This window comes from Diorhabda sublineata, chromosome 8 (genome assembly GCF_026230105.1).
Source record: "Diorhabda sublineata isolate icDioSubl1.1 chromosome 8, icDioSubl1.1, whole genome shotgun sequence".
Taxonomy (NCBI): domain Eukaryota; kingdom Metazoa; phylum Arthropoda; class Insecta; order Coleoptera; family Chrysomelidae; genus Diorhabda; species Diorhabda sublineata.
This window is the reverse complement of record NC_079481.1, coordinates 30,650,453-30,668,996: the sequence shown is the minus strand read 5'-3', so window position 1 is coordinate 30,668,996 and position 18,544 is coordinate 30,650,453. Positions and strand designations below refer to the sequence as shown.

The window sequence follows — 18,544 nt, the reverse complement described above, 5'->3', positions numbered from 1 at the left end:
TCTGCAGAATAAATGATTTTTTAGGATTTGTCACGAAAATGCTGCAGAATAGATGATTTTTTTTTGGATTTGTCACGAAAATGCTGCAGAATAGATGATTTTTTTTTTAGGATTTATCACGAAAATGCTGCAGAATAGATGATTTTTTTTTTAGGATTTATCACGAAAATGCTGCAGAAATAGATGATTTCCTTGGATTTGTTACGAAATATTCTGCAGAATAGATGATTTCCTTGGATTTGTTACGAAATATTCTGCAGAATAAATGATTTTTTTGGATTTGTTACGAAATATTCTGCAGAATAAATGATTTTTTAATATTTGTCACGAAAATGCTGCAGAATAGATGATTTTTTTTTAGGATTTATCACGAAAATGCTGCAGAATAGATGATTTTTTTTTAGGATTCTATCACGAAAATGCTGCAGAATAGATGATTTTTTTTTAGGATTTATCACGAAAATGCTGCAGAATAGATGATTTTTTATTAGGATTTATCACGAAAATGCTGCAGAATAGATGATTTCCTTGGATTTGTTACGAAATATTCTGCAGAATAGATGATTTCCTTGGATTTGTTACGAAATATTCTGCAGAATAAATGATTTTTTAGGATTTGTCACGAAAATGCTGCAGAATAGATGATTTTTTTTGGATTTGTCACGAAAATGCTGCAGAATAGATGATTTTTTTTTAGGATTTATCACGAAAATGCTGCAGAATAGATGATTTTTTTTTAGGATTTATCACGAAAATGCTGCAGAATAGATGATTTCCTTGGATTTGTTACGAAATATTCTGCAGAATAGATGATTTCCTTGGATTTGTTACGAAATATTCTGCAGAATAAATGATTTTTTTGGATTTGTTACGAAATATTCTGCAGAATAAATGATTTTTTAATATTTGTCACGAAAATGCTGCAGAATAGATGATTTCCTTGGATTTGTTACGAAATATTCTGCAGAATAAATGATTTTTTAGGATTTGTCACGAAAATGCTGCAGAATAGATGATTTTTTAGGATTTGTCACGAAAATGCTGCAGAATAGATGATTTTTTTTGGATTTGTCACGAAAATGCTGCATAATAGATGATTTTTTTGGATGTTTTACGAAAATGCTGCAGAATAGATGATTTTTTTTGGATTTGTCACGAAAATGCTGCATAATAGATGATTTTTTTGGATGTTTTACGAAAATGCTGCAGAATAGATGATTTTTTTTGGATTTGTCACGAAAATGCTGCATAATAGATGATTTTCTTGGATGTTTTACGAAAATGCTGCAGAATAGATGATTTTTTTTGGATTTGTCACGAAAATGCTGCATAATAGATGATTTTTTTGGATGTTTTACGAAAATGCTGCAGAATAGATGATTTTTTTTGGATTTGTCACGAAAATGCTGCATAATAGATGATTTTTTTGGATGTTTTACGAAAATTCTGCAGAATAGATGATTTTTTTTGGATTTGTCACGAAAATGCTGCAGAATAGATGATTTTTTTTGGATTTGTCACAAAAATGCTGCAGAATAGATGATTTTTTTTGGATTTGTCACGAAAATGCTGCAGAATAGATGATTTTTTTTGGATTTGTCACGAAAATGCTGCATAATAGATGATTTTTTTGGATGTTTTACGAAAATGCTGCAGAATAGATGATTTTTTTTGGATTTGTCACGAAAATGCTGCATAATAGATGATTTTCTTGGATGTTTTACGAAAATGCTGCATAATAGATGATTTTTTTGGATGTTTTACGAAAATGCTGCAGAATAGATGATTTTTTTTGGATTTGTTACGAAAATGCTGCAGAATAGATAACTTTTCAGGATTTATCACGAAAATGCTGCAGAGTAGACGATTTTATCGGATGCATCACGAAAAAAATGACTTTCCAAGTTTTCTCAACAGATCTTTGAAAAAGTAGTTTTTTTCGTACCGTCCTAAAAAATGTATCTATCCTGCAGCATGTCTTTGTAATTAAATTTTTTGATTGTTTCTATGCTTGATTGTATGTTTCTTCGATTGATTCAATGTTCGATCATTTGAATCTTCGATTGTTTAACGTTTCATCTTTCTATTCTTAGTTTGTTCAATTATTTGTTCAATTATCTAATTGTAGTTTTTCAAATTGATCATTAAATTGCGGCGCTGATTCTTTTCAAAAAGATCCTTCCTCATCCACCTTATAGTCCAGATCTGGCTCCCAGTGACTGATCTCAAAAAAAAACTCGCGGATGAGAAATCAAACTTTTTTCTTTCTTATTTTTGATCAGATCGTTGTATTTCACGTAAAACATGGATCTCGTTATACTAAAATTTCTGTTTAAGCAAACAAACCAAATGAGACGTGAAACACAGTTTCGATTTCGTGTTTTTTTTTTCTTTTTTTCTCTTCTTCTATGTTTAATACAAAACTCAGTCATGTGTTTATCGGTTGCATTTCGTTACATATTATTAAATACGATTTTATGGTCTCGAATAACGAATTTTACATAATTTGGTACCGTAAAACAACAAAAAAAACTAATGACGGAATTATTCGTTTTTGTATTTCATGTGTTGTTTCGTATAAGCCCTGTTAGATCATTAGAAATTATTTGTGTATATATGGAATGAGGTTATGTAATTTCAGCCACAGAACTATACTTAATGAAGTACGTTCGTAAACTATGAAAATGCGATTCTACGGAATGGGAAAAACGTTGAATTATAATTTTAAAAACACGTTTTTGTTTATAATTAAGTTGAAAGTATAAAATTTCCGTCTAGTAAGTTGTAGAAACATTTAAAACATTCAATAAATACAGGACGTTTCGAATAAACTTTGTTACATCATTAGAAACGATTTTAAAAGTGATTAAATGAAATGAGGTTATGTAATTTCAACCACAGAACTATACTTAATGAAGTACGTTCGAAAACTATGAAAATGCGATTCAACGGAATGGGAAAAACGTTAAATGCAACATTTTTGTTTATAATTGTATATATAGTTTATAATTTACGCTTGGAGCTGAATAAATTTAATAAATACAGGGTGTTTCGTATGAAAAACGACATTATGTACAGGGGAGCACAAAATATGACTTTAGGGAATAATTTACCTCTAAATCAAGTCGCATTTTTGAAAAGTAAAGTTGAAAATTTCGAAAAAAAATTGATTCCTTTGCAAACTTTCAATTTGAAAATATAAAATTCGAAATATTGTATAAATCCGTTGAGAACATAAAGTAATAGTAAGTAGAGGACAATATAATCATTCTCGGGGGTTAATTAGGGGTGATATAACCTAAAAATTCCATAATATAGAATATTTTATACAGGTATGTCAAATTTTTCCTCAATTACCGAATTTTTTCACATAATATTCGAAAATACACATTTTTAACGATAGAATATGGAAAATCGGGATAAATTATATAATTTTTTTCCAAAAAAAATCGAAAAATCCGCATATTTTCCCAATTTTTACAATAATTTCTTTCCGTAGCAATAAATTTAGTTCATTTTTCATAGTTGGAAAGTTACGCACTAAAAGCAATTACCAAATAATTTCAATACATCTTAGGAAATAAAATGGCGGTCGAATAGTTAACCTTCGACTATATGAAACAAGATCACGCTTTTTAAACTCATTATTCCCGGTTTAAAATAAGTGAAAGAATTCGTTAACGCAATTATTAAAAAATATAATGAATATTTCGTCAAAGAAAAAGTGATTGGAATGCTTCAGAAACGTCCATAAATCATAATTTTCTTCATTTCAAAAGTATTATTTTCTTTTAGACTTCCCCCCGTATCCGAGCCCAAACCAGTTCAATCGAGTTTCGTTCGTCAAAAATCATTTTCGGAATCCAAACGTGGTCGTACAGAAACCGGATGATGGTGGACGTCCAATCAAAAAAAAAACCTCAAAATTCCGTCAAATCTAATCGTAAATTGAAATTGCGTGAGTTGGACGACACCATAAAGACAGTTTTCACAATTATTTAACCACGAGGAAGCTTCTTTCGGAGTAGGTCGATCAAAAACGACGCGTTGATGATTCACAGCAATTTTTGACCATGTTTACACCAAATAAATCAGATTTTTTGCATCAAAACATGAAACTTGGATCCATCGCTTCGATCAGGAATCGAAAGGATCACGATTCGAGTGGACTGCAGTCGGCGAACCGGGTTCAAAGCCACAACAGCCAGTTGGGAAGAATCCGCTGGCGATTTCGATCGCGGATTGGAATTTTGCGAGTGATATCTCGGATGCAGTTCCATGGTCGGATGAAACAACCTTCGAACCGATCGATACTGTGAATCGGCGTGTACTGGAACGACCAGAATCATCAAATTTTCATCGAACAACCAAGAACAACAACCAAGATGTTGGTAAACGTTAAAAGCGAACTTTCGCGATAAACCTCGTATATAAATATCTCACGTTAATAATTTGTTACTAGAATGTTTGTTTTTTATCCATCTCCATCGCGTTTTCTTCAATATTTTAAACGATTATCGTACGGGCAATAAAATGTCATGGCGGTTTCGTATTTCCTAGGTTTCCATATTTTTTTTTTAAATTTGACAACGTTGCTACTGTATATAATCATCGTGATTAACGTGGTTGGCTAAATAAGGGCATAATTAACTGTTGAGGGGGTGTTTTATTAATATAAATAAATAAAAATTCAAATTAAACTAAATAAGTCGTTTTTTTTTTGATCACACTTTATATAACGGATAAATCGGTAAATAAAAAAGTCCGGAACGTTCATTTATCATAAATAATAAAGAAAAATGTGTGATTTGTATGTTTTAACCCCGAATACGGACAATCCCTATCGTATATTTTATAATTTATATGAATTAAGTCAATTCCATATATTCGAAAACAAAGTTTTCGATAATTTCCCATCATAAATTTGAACTTCGTACGTATTATGTACGCAAGCTTCGTCGGTGTCGTTAAAAATCTGTGTTATGAGCACCCCCTTGAAAATTTTGAATGAGGGTGTCGTGTGAAAGGGATTTTAGTCCTCTGGGTCGAATTTCGATGGAATTTGTAAAAGGAAACTTTAAATTTTCAATAACAGCGTGGGAAGTGATCGATTTGAGTCAAATCGGGGAAAGTAGTTGGGTATTCGATCGTTCCACGTTTTAGGAAAAACCTCGTTTAAATAATTACGGTTGAGCTTCGTTTTGTTGGTAGTAAATGGAACTATTTACCTCATTTAGATGGTTGAAATCAAGAAAAAGACTTTGTTATACACAATTTTTTAGTTATCGGAAAGTCTGGGATTATAAATATACAGGATGTCCCATAACGAGTTAAAACTATTTGTATTTGGCAAAATACTTATAGTAGAATCATGAAAATTGGTATGTTTGGGTTTTCGGGTACGATCTTTTTAACTAAAATATTTTCAAAGATGGCCGACTTCCGGTTTTACCGGAAGTCGACAGTAACTTTGTTATTTTAAATAGAACACCCTGTATATTAATACATTTTTGAAATTTACGTCAAATTTTAGTATGATTTTATCTAAAAACTTTTTTTGAAATGAAAAATACATACTTTTTGAGTTATTGATTTTTTTGTAAAAAATTTGACCCTTATAAATTATTTTTTTACGGAGATACCCTTAAAGATATGAAAATGGTTTCTGTTCGGTTGCTTTTAGCAAGGTTAGACGTATTTGAATCTATGTTGAATAATTTTTCATTTTATACAGGATGTGTATAAAAAGTGTTCAATTTTAAACTTCATAAATATCAAATTTCTTTCATTTTTTTAAATAGAACCACCCGGTTTTTTCTATTTTAATGCATTCAGAGGTGAAATATTTGCCTCATTTCTCACCCTTGAATGCATTCAAGTAGAAAAAACCGGGTGGTTTTATTTAAAAAAATGAAAGAAATTTGATATTTATGAAGTTGAGATATGAACACTTTTTATACAGACCCTGTATAAAATGAAACATTTTTTAACATAGATTCAAATATGTCTGACTTTGCTAAAAACAACCGAAAAGAAACCATTTTCATATCTCTAAGAGTATCCTAGTAAAAAAATAATTAATAAGGGTCTGCAGCGGTCAAATTTTTTTCAAAAAAAATCAATAACTCAAAAAGTATGCATTTTTCGAAAAAAATCCTTAGACAAAAGTATATTAAATTTTCACGTATATTTCAAATATGTATAAATATACGGGGTGTTCTATTTAAAAAATAAAGTTATTTAATATTTATGAAGTTAAACTTTGAACAGTTTTTATACACACCCTGTATGGAATGAAATATTTTTCAATATAGATTCAAATATGTCTGACCTTGCTAAAAACAACCGAAAAGAAACCTTTTTAATATCTTTAAGGGTATCCTCGTAAAAAAATAATTTATAAGGGAATGCAATGGTCAAATTTTTTTCAAAAAAAAATTAATAACTCAAAAAGTATGCATTTTTCGAAAACGTTTTTAGACAAAAGTGTACTAAAATTTTATGTAAATTTCAAAAAGTATCAATATACAGGGTGTTCTATTTAAAAAAATAAAGAAATTTGATAATTATGAAGTTAAACTTTGAACGGTTTTTATACACACCCTGTATAAAATGAAATATTTTTCAATATAGATTCAAATATGTCTGACCTTGCTAAAAACAACTGAATAGAAACCATTTTCGTATCTTTAAGGGTATCCTCGTAAAAAAATAATTTATAAGGGTCTGCAACGGTTAATTTTTTTTCAAAAAAAATCAATAACTAAAAAAGTATGCATTTTTCGAAAAATTTTTTTAGACAAAAGTATACTAAAATTTCACGTAGATTCAAAAATATATTAATATATAGGGTGTTTTATTCAAAATAACAAAGTTACAGTCGAATTTCGATAGAATCGAATACAATAAGTATTTTGGCATATACAGATAGTTTTAACTCGTCGTGGGACATCCTGTATAGAAGTAATAATTAAAATTTCACGTAGATTTTGAAAATGTATTAATATACGGGGTGTTCTATTGAAAATAACAAAATTACAGTCGAATTTGGATAGAATCGAATACAATAAGTATTTTGGCATATACAGATAGTTTTAACTCGTCGTGGGACATCCTGTATGGAAGTAATAATTAAAATTTCACGTAGATTTTAAAAATGTATTAATATACGGGGTGTTCTATTGAAAATAACAAAATTACAGTCGAATTTCGATAGAACCGAATACAATAAGTATTTTGGCATATACAGATAGTTTTAACCCGTCGTGGGACATCCTGTATAGAAGTAATCACTAAAATTTCATGTAGATTTCAAAAATGTGTTAATATACGGGGCGTTGCATTTAAAATAACAAAGTTACAGTCGAATTTCGATAGAATCGAATACAATAAGTATTTTGACATATACAGATAGTTTTAACTCGTCGTGGGACATCCTGTATAGAAGTAATAACTAAAATTTTACGTAAATTTCAAAAATTTGTCAATATACGGGGTGTTCTATTGAAAATAACAAAATTACAGTCGAATTTGGATAGAATCGAATACAATAAGTATTTTGGCATATACAGATAGTTTTAACTCGTCGTGGGACATCCTGTATAGAAGTAATAATTAAAATTTCACGTAGATTTTAAAAATGTATTAATATACGGGGTGTTCTATTGAAAATAACAAAATTACAGTCGAATTTGGATAGAATCGAATACAATAAGTATTTTGGCATATACAGATAGTTTTAACCCGTCGTGGGACATCCTGTATAGAAGTAATCACTAAAATTTCATGTAGATTTCAAAAATGTGTTAATATACGGGGCGTTGCATTTAAAATAACAAAGTTACAGTCGAATTTCGATAGAATCGAATACAATAAGTATTTTGACATATACAGATAGTTTTAACTCGTCGTGGGACATCCTGTATAGAAGTAATAACTAAAATTTTACGTAAATTTCAAAAATTTGTCAATATACGGGGTGTTCTATTGAAAATAACAAAATTACAGTCGAATTTGGATAGAATCGAATACAATAAGTATTTTGGCATATACAGATAGTTTTAACTCGTCGTGGGACATCCTGTATAGAAGTAATAATTAAAATTTCACGTAGATTTTAAAAATGTATTAATATACGGGGTGTTCTATTGAAAATAACAAAATTACAGTCGAATTTGGATAGAATCGAATACAATAAGTATTTTGGCATATACAGATAGTTTTAACCCGTCGTGGGACATCCTGTATAGAAGTAATCACTAAAATTTCATGTAGATTTCAAAAATGTGTTAATATACGGGGCGTTGCATTTAAAATAACAAAGTTACAGTCGAATTTCGATAGAATCGAATACAATAAGTATTTTGACATATACAGATAGTTTTAACTCGTCGTGGGACATCCTGTATAGAAGTAATAACTAAAATTTTACGTAAATTTCAAAAATTTGTCAATATACGGGGTGTTCTATTGAAAATAACAAAATTACAGTCGAATTTGGATAGAATCGAATACAATAAGTATTTTGGCATATACAGATAGTTTTAACTCGTCGTGGGACATCCTGTATAGAAGTAATCACTAAAATTTTACGTAAATTTCAAAAATTTGTCAATATACAGGGTGTTCTATTGAAAATAACAAAATTACAGTCGAATTTCGATAGAATCGAATACAATAAGTATTTTGGCATATACAGATAGTTTTAACTCGTCGTGGGACATCCTGTATAGAAGTAATAATTAAAATTTCACGTAGATTTTAAAAATGTATTAATATACGGGGTGTTCTATTGAAAATAACAAAATTACAGTCGAATTTCGATAGAACCGAATACAATAAGTATTTTGGCATATACAGATAGTTTTAACTCGTCGTGGGACATCCTGTATAGAAGTAATAATTAAAATTTCACGTAGATTTTAAAAATGTATTAATATACGGGGTGTTCTATTGAAAATAACAAAGTTACAGTCGAATTTCGATAGAACCGAATACAATAAGTATTTTGGCATATACAGATAGTTTTAACTCGTCGTGGGACATCCTGTATAGAAGTAATAATTAAAATTTCACGTAGATTTTAAAAATGTATTAATATACGGGGTGTTCTATTGAAAATAACAAAGTTACAGTCGAATTTCGATAGAATCGAATACAATAAGTATTTTGACATATACAGATTGTTTTAACTCGTCGTGGGACATCCTGTATAGAAGTAATCACTAAAATTTTACGTAAATTTCAAAAATTTGTCAATATACAGGGTGTTCTATTGAAAATAACAAAATTACAGTCGAATTTCGATAGAATCGAATACAATAAGTATTTTGGCATATACAGATAGTTTTAACTCGTCGTGGGACATCCTGTATAGAAGTAATCACTAAAATTTTACGTAAATTTCAAAAATTTGTCAATATACAGGGTGTTCTATTGAAAATAACAAAATTACAGTCGAATTTCGATAGAATCGAATACAATAAGTATTTTGACATATACAGATAGTTTTAACTCGTCGTGGGACATCCTGTATAGAAGTAATCACTAAAATTTTACGTAAATTTCAAAAATTTGTCAATATACAGGGTGTTCTATTGAAAATAACAAAATTACAGTCGAATTTCGATAGAATCGAATACAATAAGTATTTTGGCATATACAGATAGTTTTAACTCGTCGTGGGACATCCTGTATAGAAGTAATAATTAAAATTTCACGTAGATTTTAAAAATGTATTAATATACGGGGTGTTCTATTGAAAATAACAAAATTACAGTCGAATTTCGATAGAATCGAATACAATAAGTATTTTGGCATATACAGATAGTTTTAACTCGTCGTGGGACATCCTGTATAGAAGTAATAATTAAAATTTCACGTAGATTTTAAAAATGTATTAATATACGGGGTGTTCTATTGAAAATAACAAAATTACAGTCGAATTTCGATAGAACCGAATACAATAAGTATTTTGGCATATACAGATAGTTTTAACTCGTCGTGGGACATCCTGTATAGAAGTAATAATTAAAATTTCACGTAGATTTTAAAAATGTATTAATATACGGGGTGTTCTATTGAAAATAACAAAATTACAGTCGAATTTCGATAGAACCGAATACAATAAGTATTTTGGCATATACAGATAGTTTTAACTCGTCGTGGGACATCCTGTATAGAAGTAATAATTAAAATTTCACGTAGATTTTAAAAATGTATTAATATACGGGGTGTTCTATTGAAAATAACAAAATTACAGTCGAATTTCGATAGAACCGAATACAATAAGTATTTTGGCATATACAGATAGTTTTAACTCGTCGTGGGACATCCTGTATAGAAGTAATAATTAAAATTTCACGTAGATTTTAAAAATGTATTAATATACGGGGTGTTCTATTGAAAATAACAAAATTACAGTCGAATTTCGATAGAACCGAATACAATAAGTATTTTGGCATATACAGATAGTTTTAACTCGTCGTGGGACATCCTGTATAGAAGTAATAATTAAAATTTCACGTAGATTTTAAAAATGTATTAATATACGGGGTGTTCTATTGAAAATAACAAAATTACAGTCGAATTTCGATAGAATCGAATACAATAAGTATTTTGGCATATACAGATAGTTTTAACTCGTCGTGGGACATCCTGTATAGAAGTAATAACTAAAATTTTACGTAAATTTCAAAAATTTGTCAATATACGGGGTGTTCTATTGAAAATAACAAAATTACAGTCGAATTTGGATAGAATCGAATACAATAAGTATTTTGGCATATACAGATAGTTTTAACTCGTCGTGGGACATCCTGTATAGAAGTAATAACTAAAATTTTACGTAAATTTCAAAAATTTGTCAATATACGGGGTGTTCTATTGAAAATAACAAAATTACAGTCGAATTTGGATAGAATCGAATACAATAAGTATTTTGGCATATACAGATAGTTTTAACTCGTCGTGGGACATCCTGTATAGAAGTAATAACTAAAATTTTACGTAAATTTCAAAAATTTGTCAATATACGGGGTGTTCTATTGAAAATAACAAAATTACAGTCGAATTTGGATAGAATCGAATACAATAAGTATTTTGGCATATACAGATAGTTTTAACTCGTCGTGGGACATCCTGTATAGAAGTAATAATTAAAATTTCACGTAGATTTTAAAAATGTATTAATATACGGGGTGTTCTATTGAAAATAACAAAATTACAGTCGAATTTCGATAGAATCGAATACAATAAGTATTTTGGCATATACAGATAGTTTTAACTTGTCGTGGGACATTCTGTATATATAGAATAGCGAAAATTTGTTCTACTTTTCATTTTCAAAACGACACGTCTATATATGAATAAAACATAAATTCGGAAAATGCGTTGGCAGGTAAAAGGCGACCGGTAACCTTTACGCAAGATGGTGTTGAACGAAGAGAAACGAGAAACCTCCGTGAGGGTAATCAACTGTTGTGGCAATCAGTATAACGACATTAGTCCCCTTATTCCACTCCCTAACTGTATATATTTTCGGTATTGCCACAAAGCTCTCCTTTATAGTGAGAAATTACGACCTCCCCGAAAATGGAAAACTGTTTTGCTGATTTTATAAAAGAACGACTTCGACATAATTCAACGTTATAAACTGTTCAAACAAGGACTTTATAAACATACAAAAACGTTTAGTTAAAACTCCACTACTTCCAATATAAACATAGACAAATGGCGTGAATGTTTTGAAGGTTAACTTATTGACAGTACGACGTAGTTTCCGTTGCCGAACGCACTTTTCGCGCGTCTGCTACGATCATTAGTAAACGTCAAACGTCAAACGTCAAAAATTACATCAGATCTACTAATTTACTGTATACGAGGGTTGTTAACTAAGTTTTGACATGTATATGTCAAATCTGACATTAACGTCACGAAATTTGACATTTTAAATGACGAACGTACCTTGAATGTGTCATACGAGTGTTATTCGAGTTGTTTATAGGAAATGTGTCGATTATTTTGGAAAATAAAAACACGAAAAGATTTAGCTTTAAATTATCGGTAAAGAAATTCGAAATATGCTCGGAGGACCTTGAAACTATGTCAATAAATAATCAAAATGTTTAGAAATTGAATTGTTGCTATATATGGGGGTTCAGTGGACCAAAAACTACGTGATTGAATTTCGAAATTTTTCGTAATAGGTGGGACAATATATTTTGATATTTATATATATAAATAAATCGAATTTTTAATTCATATCGTATCAGTTTATTATATAATAAACAACATGAATTCAGTAAGTACGAAATTATCCAATTTAGCTAAAGTAGCGGTCACACTGAACGGCGAATCCTTAATATTTATCTAAGGGTGGTAATTCGATAAATAAACCACCCTTAGAGTCGTTACGACTTTGCATTAGCAATTCTTGACGATAATATGTGAATAATTATAAAAATTCAGAATGATTATGCTGCATTATATAAGGGTTGTACAAAAAGTGTAAAAAATTTTTCTACAAATGCGTTTTTTTTTGCATTCCGACCCTTTTCTTTTGAATAAAACTTTTCGAAAACTATAATCTGGATTCTGGTAGATCGCTTATCACCCGATTGTTGATTCCAATCCAAAAATTCAGAAACCAATGAGGTTATTCGAAAAAAAACAATTTTGAAAAATTAATTTTATTTCAGGTTATCGTCTGTATTTTTTTCGTAATTGTTGGCGCGGTCGCGGGACATGGATACGTAAGTAGTTTTTTTTATCAATTTACGAAAAACTTTATATATTTTATATAAGGAAAGCACCAAAACATCAAGCAACGTACCAAGAATGTTTAAAGCAACAATTAGCTCAAAAATTCTGATTTTTTAACATCCCGACTGGTCTGGAAACGCCTGGAGAACTGAACAAGAAGGATAAAGTCCTCCAGGACACACCAAAACATCAAGCAACGTACCAAGAATGTTTAAAGCAACAATTAGCTCAAAAATTCTGATTTTTTAACATCCCGACTGGTCTGGAAACGCCTGGAGAACTGAACAAGAAGGATAAAGTCCTCCAGGACACACCAAAACATCAAGCAACGTACCAAGAATGTTTAAAGCAACAATTAGCTCAAAAATTCTGATTTTTTAACATCCCGACTGGTCTGGAAACGCCTGGAGAACTGAACAAGAAGGATAAAGTCCTCCAGGACACACCAAAACATCAAGCAACGTACCAAGAATGTTTAAAGCAACAATTAGCTCAAAAATTCTGATTTTATAACATCCCGACTGGTCTGGAAACGCCTGGAGAACTGAACAAGAAGGATAAAGTCCTCCAGGACACACCAAAACATCAAGCAACGTACCAAGAATGTTTAAAGCAACAATTAGCTCAAAAATTCTGATTTTTTAACATCCCGACTGGTCTGGAAACGCCTGGAGAACTGAACAAGAAGGATAAAGTCCTCCAGGACACACCAAAACATCAAGCAACGTACCAAGAATGTTTAAAGCAACAATTAGCTCAAAAATTCTGATTTTTTAACATCCCGACTGGTCTGGAAACGCCTGGAGAACTGAACAAGAAGGATAAAGTCCTCCAGGACACACCAAAACATCAAGCAACGTACCAAGAATGTTTAAAGCAACAATTAGCTCAAAAATTCTGATTTTTTAACATCCCGACTGGTCTGGAAACGCCTGGAGAACTGAACAAGAAGGATAAAGTCCTCCAGGACACACCAAAACATCAAGCAACGTACCAAGAATGTTTAAAGCAACAATTAGCTCAAAAATTCTGATTTTATAACATCCCGACTGGTCTGGAAACGCCTGGAGAACTGAAGAAGAAGGATAAAGTCCTCCAGGACACACCAAAACATCAAGCAACGTACCAAGAATGTTTAAAGCAACAATTAGCTCAAAAATTCTGATTTTATAACATCCCGACTGGTCTGGAAACGCCTGGAGAACTGAAGAAGAAGGATAAAGTCCTCCAGGACACACCAAAACATCAAGCAACGTACCAAGAATGTTTAAAGCAACAATTAGCTCAAAAATTCTGATTTTTTAACATCCCGACTGGTCTGGAAACGCCTGGAGAACTGAACAAGAAGGATAAAGTCCTCCAGGACACACCAAAACATCAAGCAACGTACCAAGAATGTTTAAAGCAACAATTAGCTCAAAAATTCTGATTTTTTAACATCCCGACTGGTCTGGAAACGCCTGGAGAACTGAAGAAGAAGGATAAAGTCCTCCAGGACACACCAAAACATCAAGCAACGTACCAAGAATGTTTAAAGCAACAATTAGCTCAAAAATTCTGATTTTATAACATCCCGACTGGTCTGGAAACGCCTGGAGAACTGAAGAAGAAGGATAAAGTCCTCCAGGACACACCAAAACATCAAGCAACGTACCAAGAATGTTTAAAGCAACAATTAGCTCAAAAATTCTGATTTTTTAACATCCCGACTGGTCTGGAAACGCCTGGAGAACTGAACAAGAAGGATAAAGTCCTCCAGGACACACCAAAACATCAAGCAACGTACCAAGAATGTTTAAAGCAACAATTAGCTCAAAAATTCTGATTTTTTAACATCCCGACTGGTCTGGAAACGCCTGGAGAACTGAACAAGAAGGATAAAGTCCTCCAGGACACACCAAAACATCAAGCAACGTACCAAGAATGTTTAAAGCAACAATTAGCTCAAAAATTCTGATTTTTTAACATCCCGACTGGTCTGGAAACGCCTGGAGAACTGAAGAAGAAGGATAAAGTCCTCCAGGACACACCAAAACATCAAGCAACGTACCAAGAATGTTTAAAGCAACAATTAGCTCAAAAATTCTGATTTTTTAACATCCCGACTGGTCTGGAAACGCCTGGAGAACTGAACAAGAAGGATAAAGTCCTCCAGGACACACCAAAACATCAAGCAACGTACCAAGAATGTTTAAAGCAACAATTAGCTCAAAAATTCTGATTTTTTAACATCCCGACTGGTCTGGAAACGCCTGGAGAACTGAAGAAGAAGGATAAAGTCCTCCAGGACACACCAAAACATCAAGCAACGTACCAAGAATGTTTAAAGCAACAATTAGCTCAAAAATTCTGATTTTATAACATCCCGACTGGTCTGGAAACGCCTGGAGAACTGAAGAAGAAGGATAAAGTCCTCCAGGACACACCAAAACATCAAGCAACGTACCAAGAATGTTTAAAGCAACAATTAGCTCAAAAATTCTGATTTTTTAACATCCCGACTGGTCTGGAAACGCCTGGAGAACTGAACAAGAAGGATAAAGTCCTCCAGGACACACCAAAACATCAAGCAACGTACCAAGAATGTTTAAAGCAACAATTAGCTCAAAAATTCTGATTTTTTAACATCCCGACTGGTCTGGAAACGCCTGGAGAACTGAACAAGAAGGATAAAGTCCTCCAGGACACACCAAAACATCAAGCAACGTACCAAGAATGTTTAAAGCAACAATTAGCTCAAAAATTCTGATTTTTTAACATCCCGACTGGTCTGGAAACGCCTGGAGAACTGAAGAAGAAGGATAAAGTCCTCCAGGACACACCAAAACATCAAGCAACGTACCAAGAATGTTTAAAGCAACAATTAGCTCAAAAATTCTGATTTTTTAACATCCCGACTGGTCTGGAAACGCCTGGAGAACTGAACAAGAAGGATAAAGTCCTCCAGGACACACCAAAACATCAAGCAACGTACCAAGAATGTTTAAAGCAACAATTAGCTCAAAAATTCTGATTTTTTAACATCCCGACTGGTCTGGAAACGCCTGGAGAACTGAACAAGAAGGATAAAGTCCTCCAGGACACACCAAAACATCAAGCAACGTACCAAGAATGTTTAAAGCAACAATTAGCTCAAAAATTCTGATTTTTTAACATCCCGACTGGTCTGGAAACGCCTGGAGAACTGAAGAAGAAGGATAAAGTCCTCCAGGACACACCAAAACATCAAGCAACGTACCAAGAATGTTTAAAGCAACAATTAGCTCAAAAATTCTGATTTTATAACATCCCGACTGGTCTGGAAACGCCTGGAGAACTGAAGAAGAAGGATAAAGTCCTCCAGGACACACCAAAACATCAAGCAACGTACCAAGAATGTTTAAAGCAACAATTAGCTCAAAAATTCTGATTTTTTAACATCCCGACTGGTCTGGAAACGCCTGGAGAACTGAACAAGAAGGATAAAGTCCTCCAGGACACACCAAAACATCAAGCAACGTACCAAGAATGTTTAAAGCAACAATTAGCTCAAAAATTCTGATTTTTTAACATCCCGACTGGTCTGGAAACGCCTGGAGAACTGAACAAGAAGGATAAAGTCCTCCAGGACACACCAAAACATCAAGCAACGTACCAAGAATGTTTAAAGCAACAATTAGCTCAAAAATTCTGATTTTTTAACATCCCGACTGGTCTGGAAACGCCTGGAGAACTGAACAAGAAGGATAAAGTCCTCCAGGACACACCAAAACATCAAACAACGTACCAAGAATGTTTAAAGCAACAATTAGCTCAAAAATTCTGATTTTTTAACATCCCGACTGGTCTGGAAACGCCTGGAGAACTGAAGAAGAAGGATAAAGTCCTCCAGGACACACCAAAACATCAAGCAACGTACCAAGAATGTTTAAAGCAACAATTAGCTCAAAAATTCTGATTTTTTAACATCCCGACTGGTCTGGAAACGCCTGGAGAACTGAAGAAGAAGGATAAAGTCCTCCAGGACACACCAAAACATCAAGCAACGTACCAAGAATGTTTAAAGCAACAATTAGCTCAAAAATTCTGATTTTATAACATCCCGACTGGTCTGGAAACGCCTGGAGAACTGAACAAGAAGGATAAAGTCCTCCAGGACACACTGGAGTGAATAGCTGTTCGAAAACTATGGTAAAACAGTGTCCTTTGTCCTAACAGTGTAAAAAAATGAATTCTTCGGGAAAACCAAGTCAAATTTTATGATATTTTTAAATATTTTTGTTATTGAAACAATTTTTCCACCAGGACAACGCCCATTACAAATTCGAATACGGCGTCCACGATCCTCACACCCACGACCACAAATCCCAACACGAACATAGAGACGGACACCACGTCACCGGAGGTTACACTCTAAAAGAAGCTGACGGTACCCACAGAATCGTCAAATACAAATCAGGACCTCATAGTGGTTTTGAGGCTGTTGTAGAACGCGTAGGACACGCTCAACATCCTGCACATTATGGTAAACATGGACACGGAGGACATGGAGGACACGGAGGACATGGGGGAGCTACTAGCTACGTTGGTGTTACCCATTGGGCTAACCAAGGCAGCGATGGTGGTCACGGACACGGATATTGATTTATAAATCTTATTTTTCATTGTTATTTTCCAAATTAATAAATTCTGTTTTACAAAAAACTGTCTTTTTCACGAGATTCCTTGTAAATTTTGTTTGTCCATGTCATTTTTGTCTTGATTCTTGGTACAATTTGTGGTAGAAGTCTCCCGAGTGAACCATGGTGCGTGTCTAATCGTAAAAAACGGTTTTTCCGCGTGAAAATCGCCGAATTAGCAAATTTTCCACGAGGTATAACACATTTAACCCTGACCTAAAGCTTTTACGTTAACTGGTCTGCTTAGATTTCCTTGGAAGGCTATAAAAAGATCCTCACCAAAGAAGACTTCCAGCACTGCTTCGATCGATGGAAAAAAACGTACGGAAAGGTGTGTGGCGTGGGGAGGGGGGTATATACAAGGGAAGAATTCGAAAATAGAATTTTCTCGTATTCTGGTCGAAAGGTAAATGTTAATCAACATTCTGTTATCGAAAACAAAAGTAAACGTTTTGTAGAATCTGATTCGGAACATCGATTCTAATTTCGTTAAATCAAATGTTAGATTTGTCCCCGAGACCGATAAATCCAATTAAAGGAAAGGAAAAATCTTGTGGGAATAACTCTGGAGGAACTTTATAACTTTTACATATATTCTCAGTATTTCGAGAATTGTCCGGTCGAGGAAAAGTCTCGGCGATAATGGAATAAATAGTAATAGAAGCTTTCTAACCTCAAAGGATACTATTTATTTTTATTAAAACAACAAAGTTCGTGCAGTTTCGATTTAATTAGATGAAAAGTGCTTTTTGGGCAACTAATTTTCACAAAAAAAGTACGTAGGTTATTTTTGAATGTACTCTAGAAAGAAATTCGACAAAAACTTCCTAAAAACCCGGTTTATAACGACGGAATTCGATTCTACCTTTATTTGAATATATAAACGAACTAACTACGTATATTCAACGACAATGAAATTGAAATGACACTAGAATAGTTGTTTTACGTGAATTGATTGATTGTATTAGAGCGAGCTTTGTTTTCGATTGATATATACCATTCAACAATTATCTGAACAAGTTCAAACAAGTTCTGATTATGCAGGAATTGTGTTACAACGGCCCTTGTAACATTATATGCGGTCCCGATGTACCAGAAACGTGCAGGAGATTGAAAATAATCGC

The 18,544-nt window shown here is 32.7% G+C and overlaps 1 protein-coding gene across 1 annotated transcript; it reads left to right on the top strand.

The window, feature by feature from the left end:
• The first annotated feature begins 11,428 nt into the window (after nucleotides 1–11,428).
• Nucleotides 11,429–17,385, top strand: LOC130448306 (cuticle protein 7-like). Its single transcript, XM_056785593.1, has 3 exons — nucleotides 11,429–11,467; nucleotides 12,699–12,752; nucleotides 17,047–17,385. The coding sequence occupies exons 1-3, from the start codon at nucleotides 11,429–11,431 to the stop codon at nucleotides 17,383–17,385; spliced, it is 432 nt and encodes a 143-aa protein (XP_056641571.1).
• Nucleotides 17,386–18,544: the final 1,159 nt, after the last annotated feature.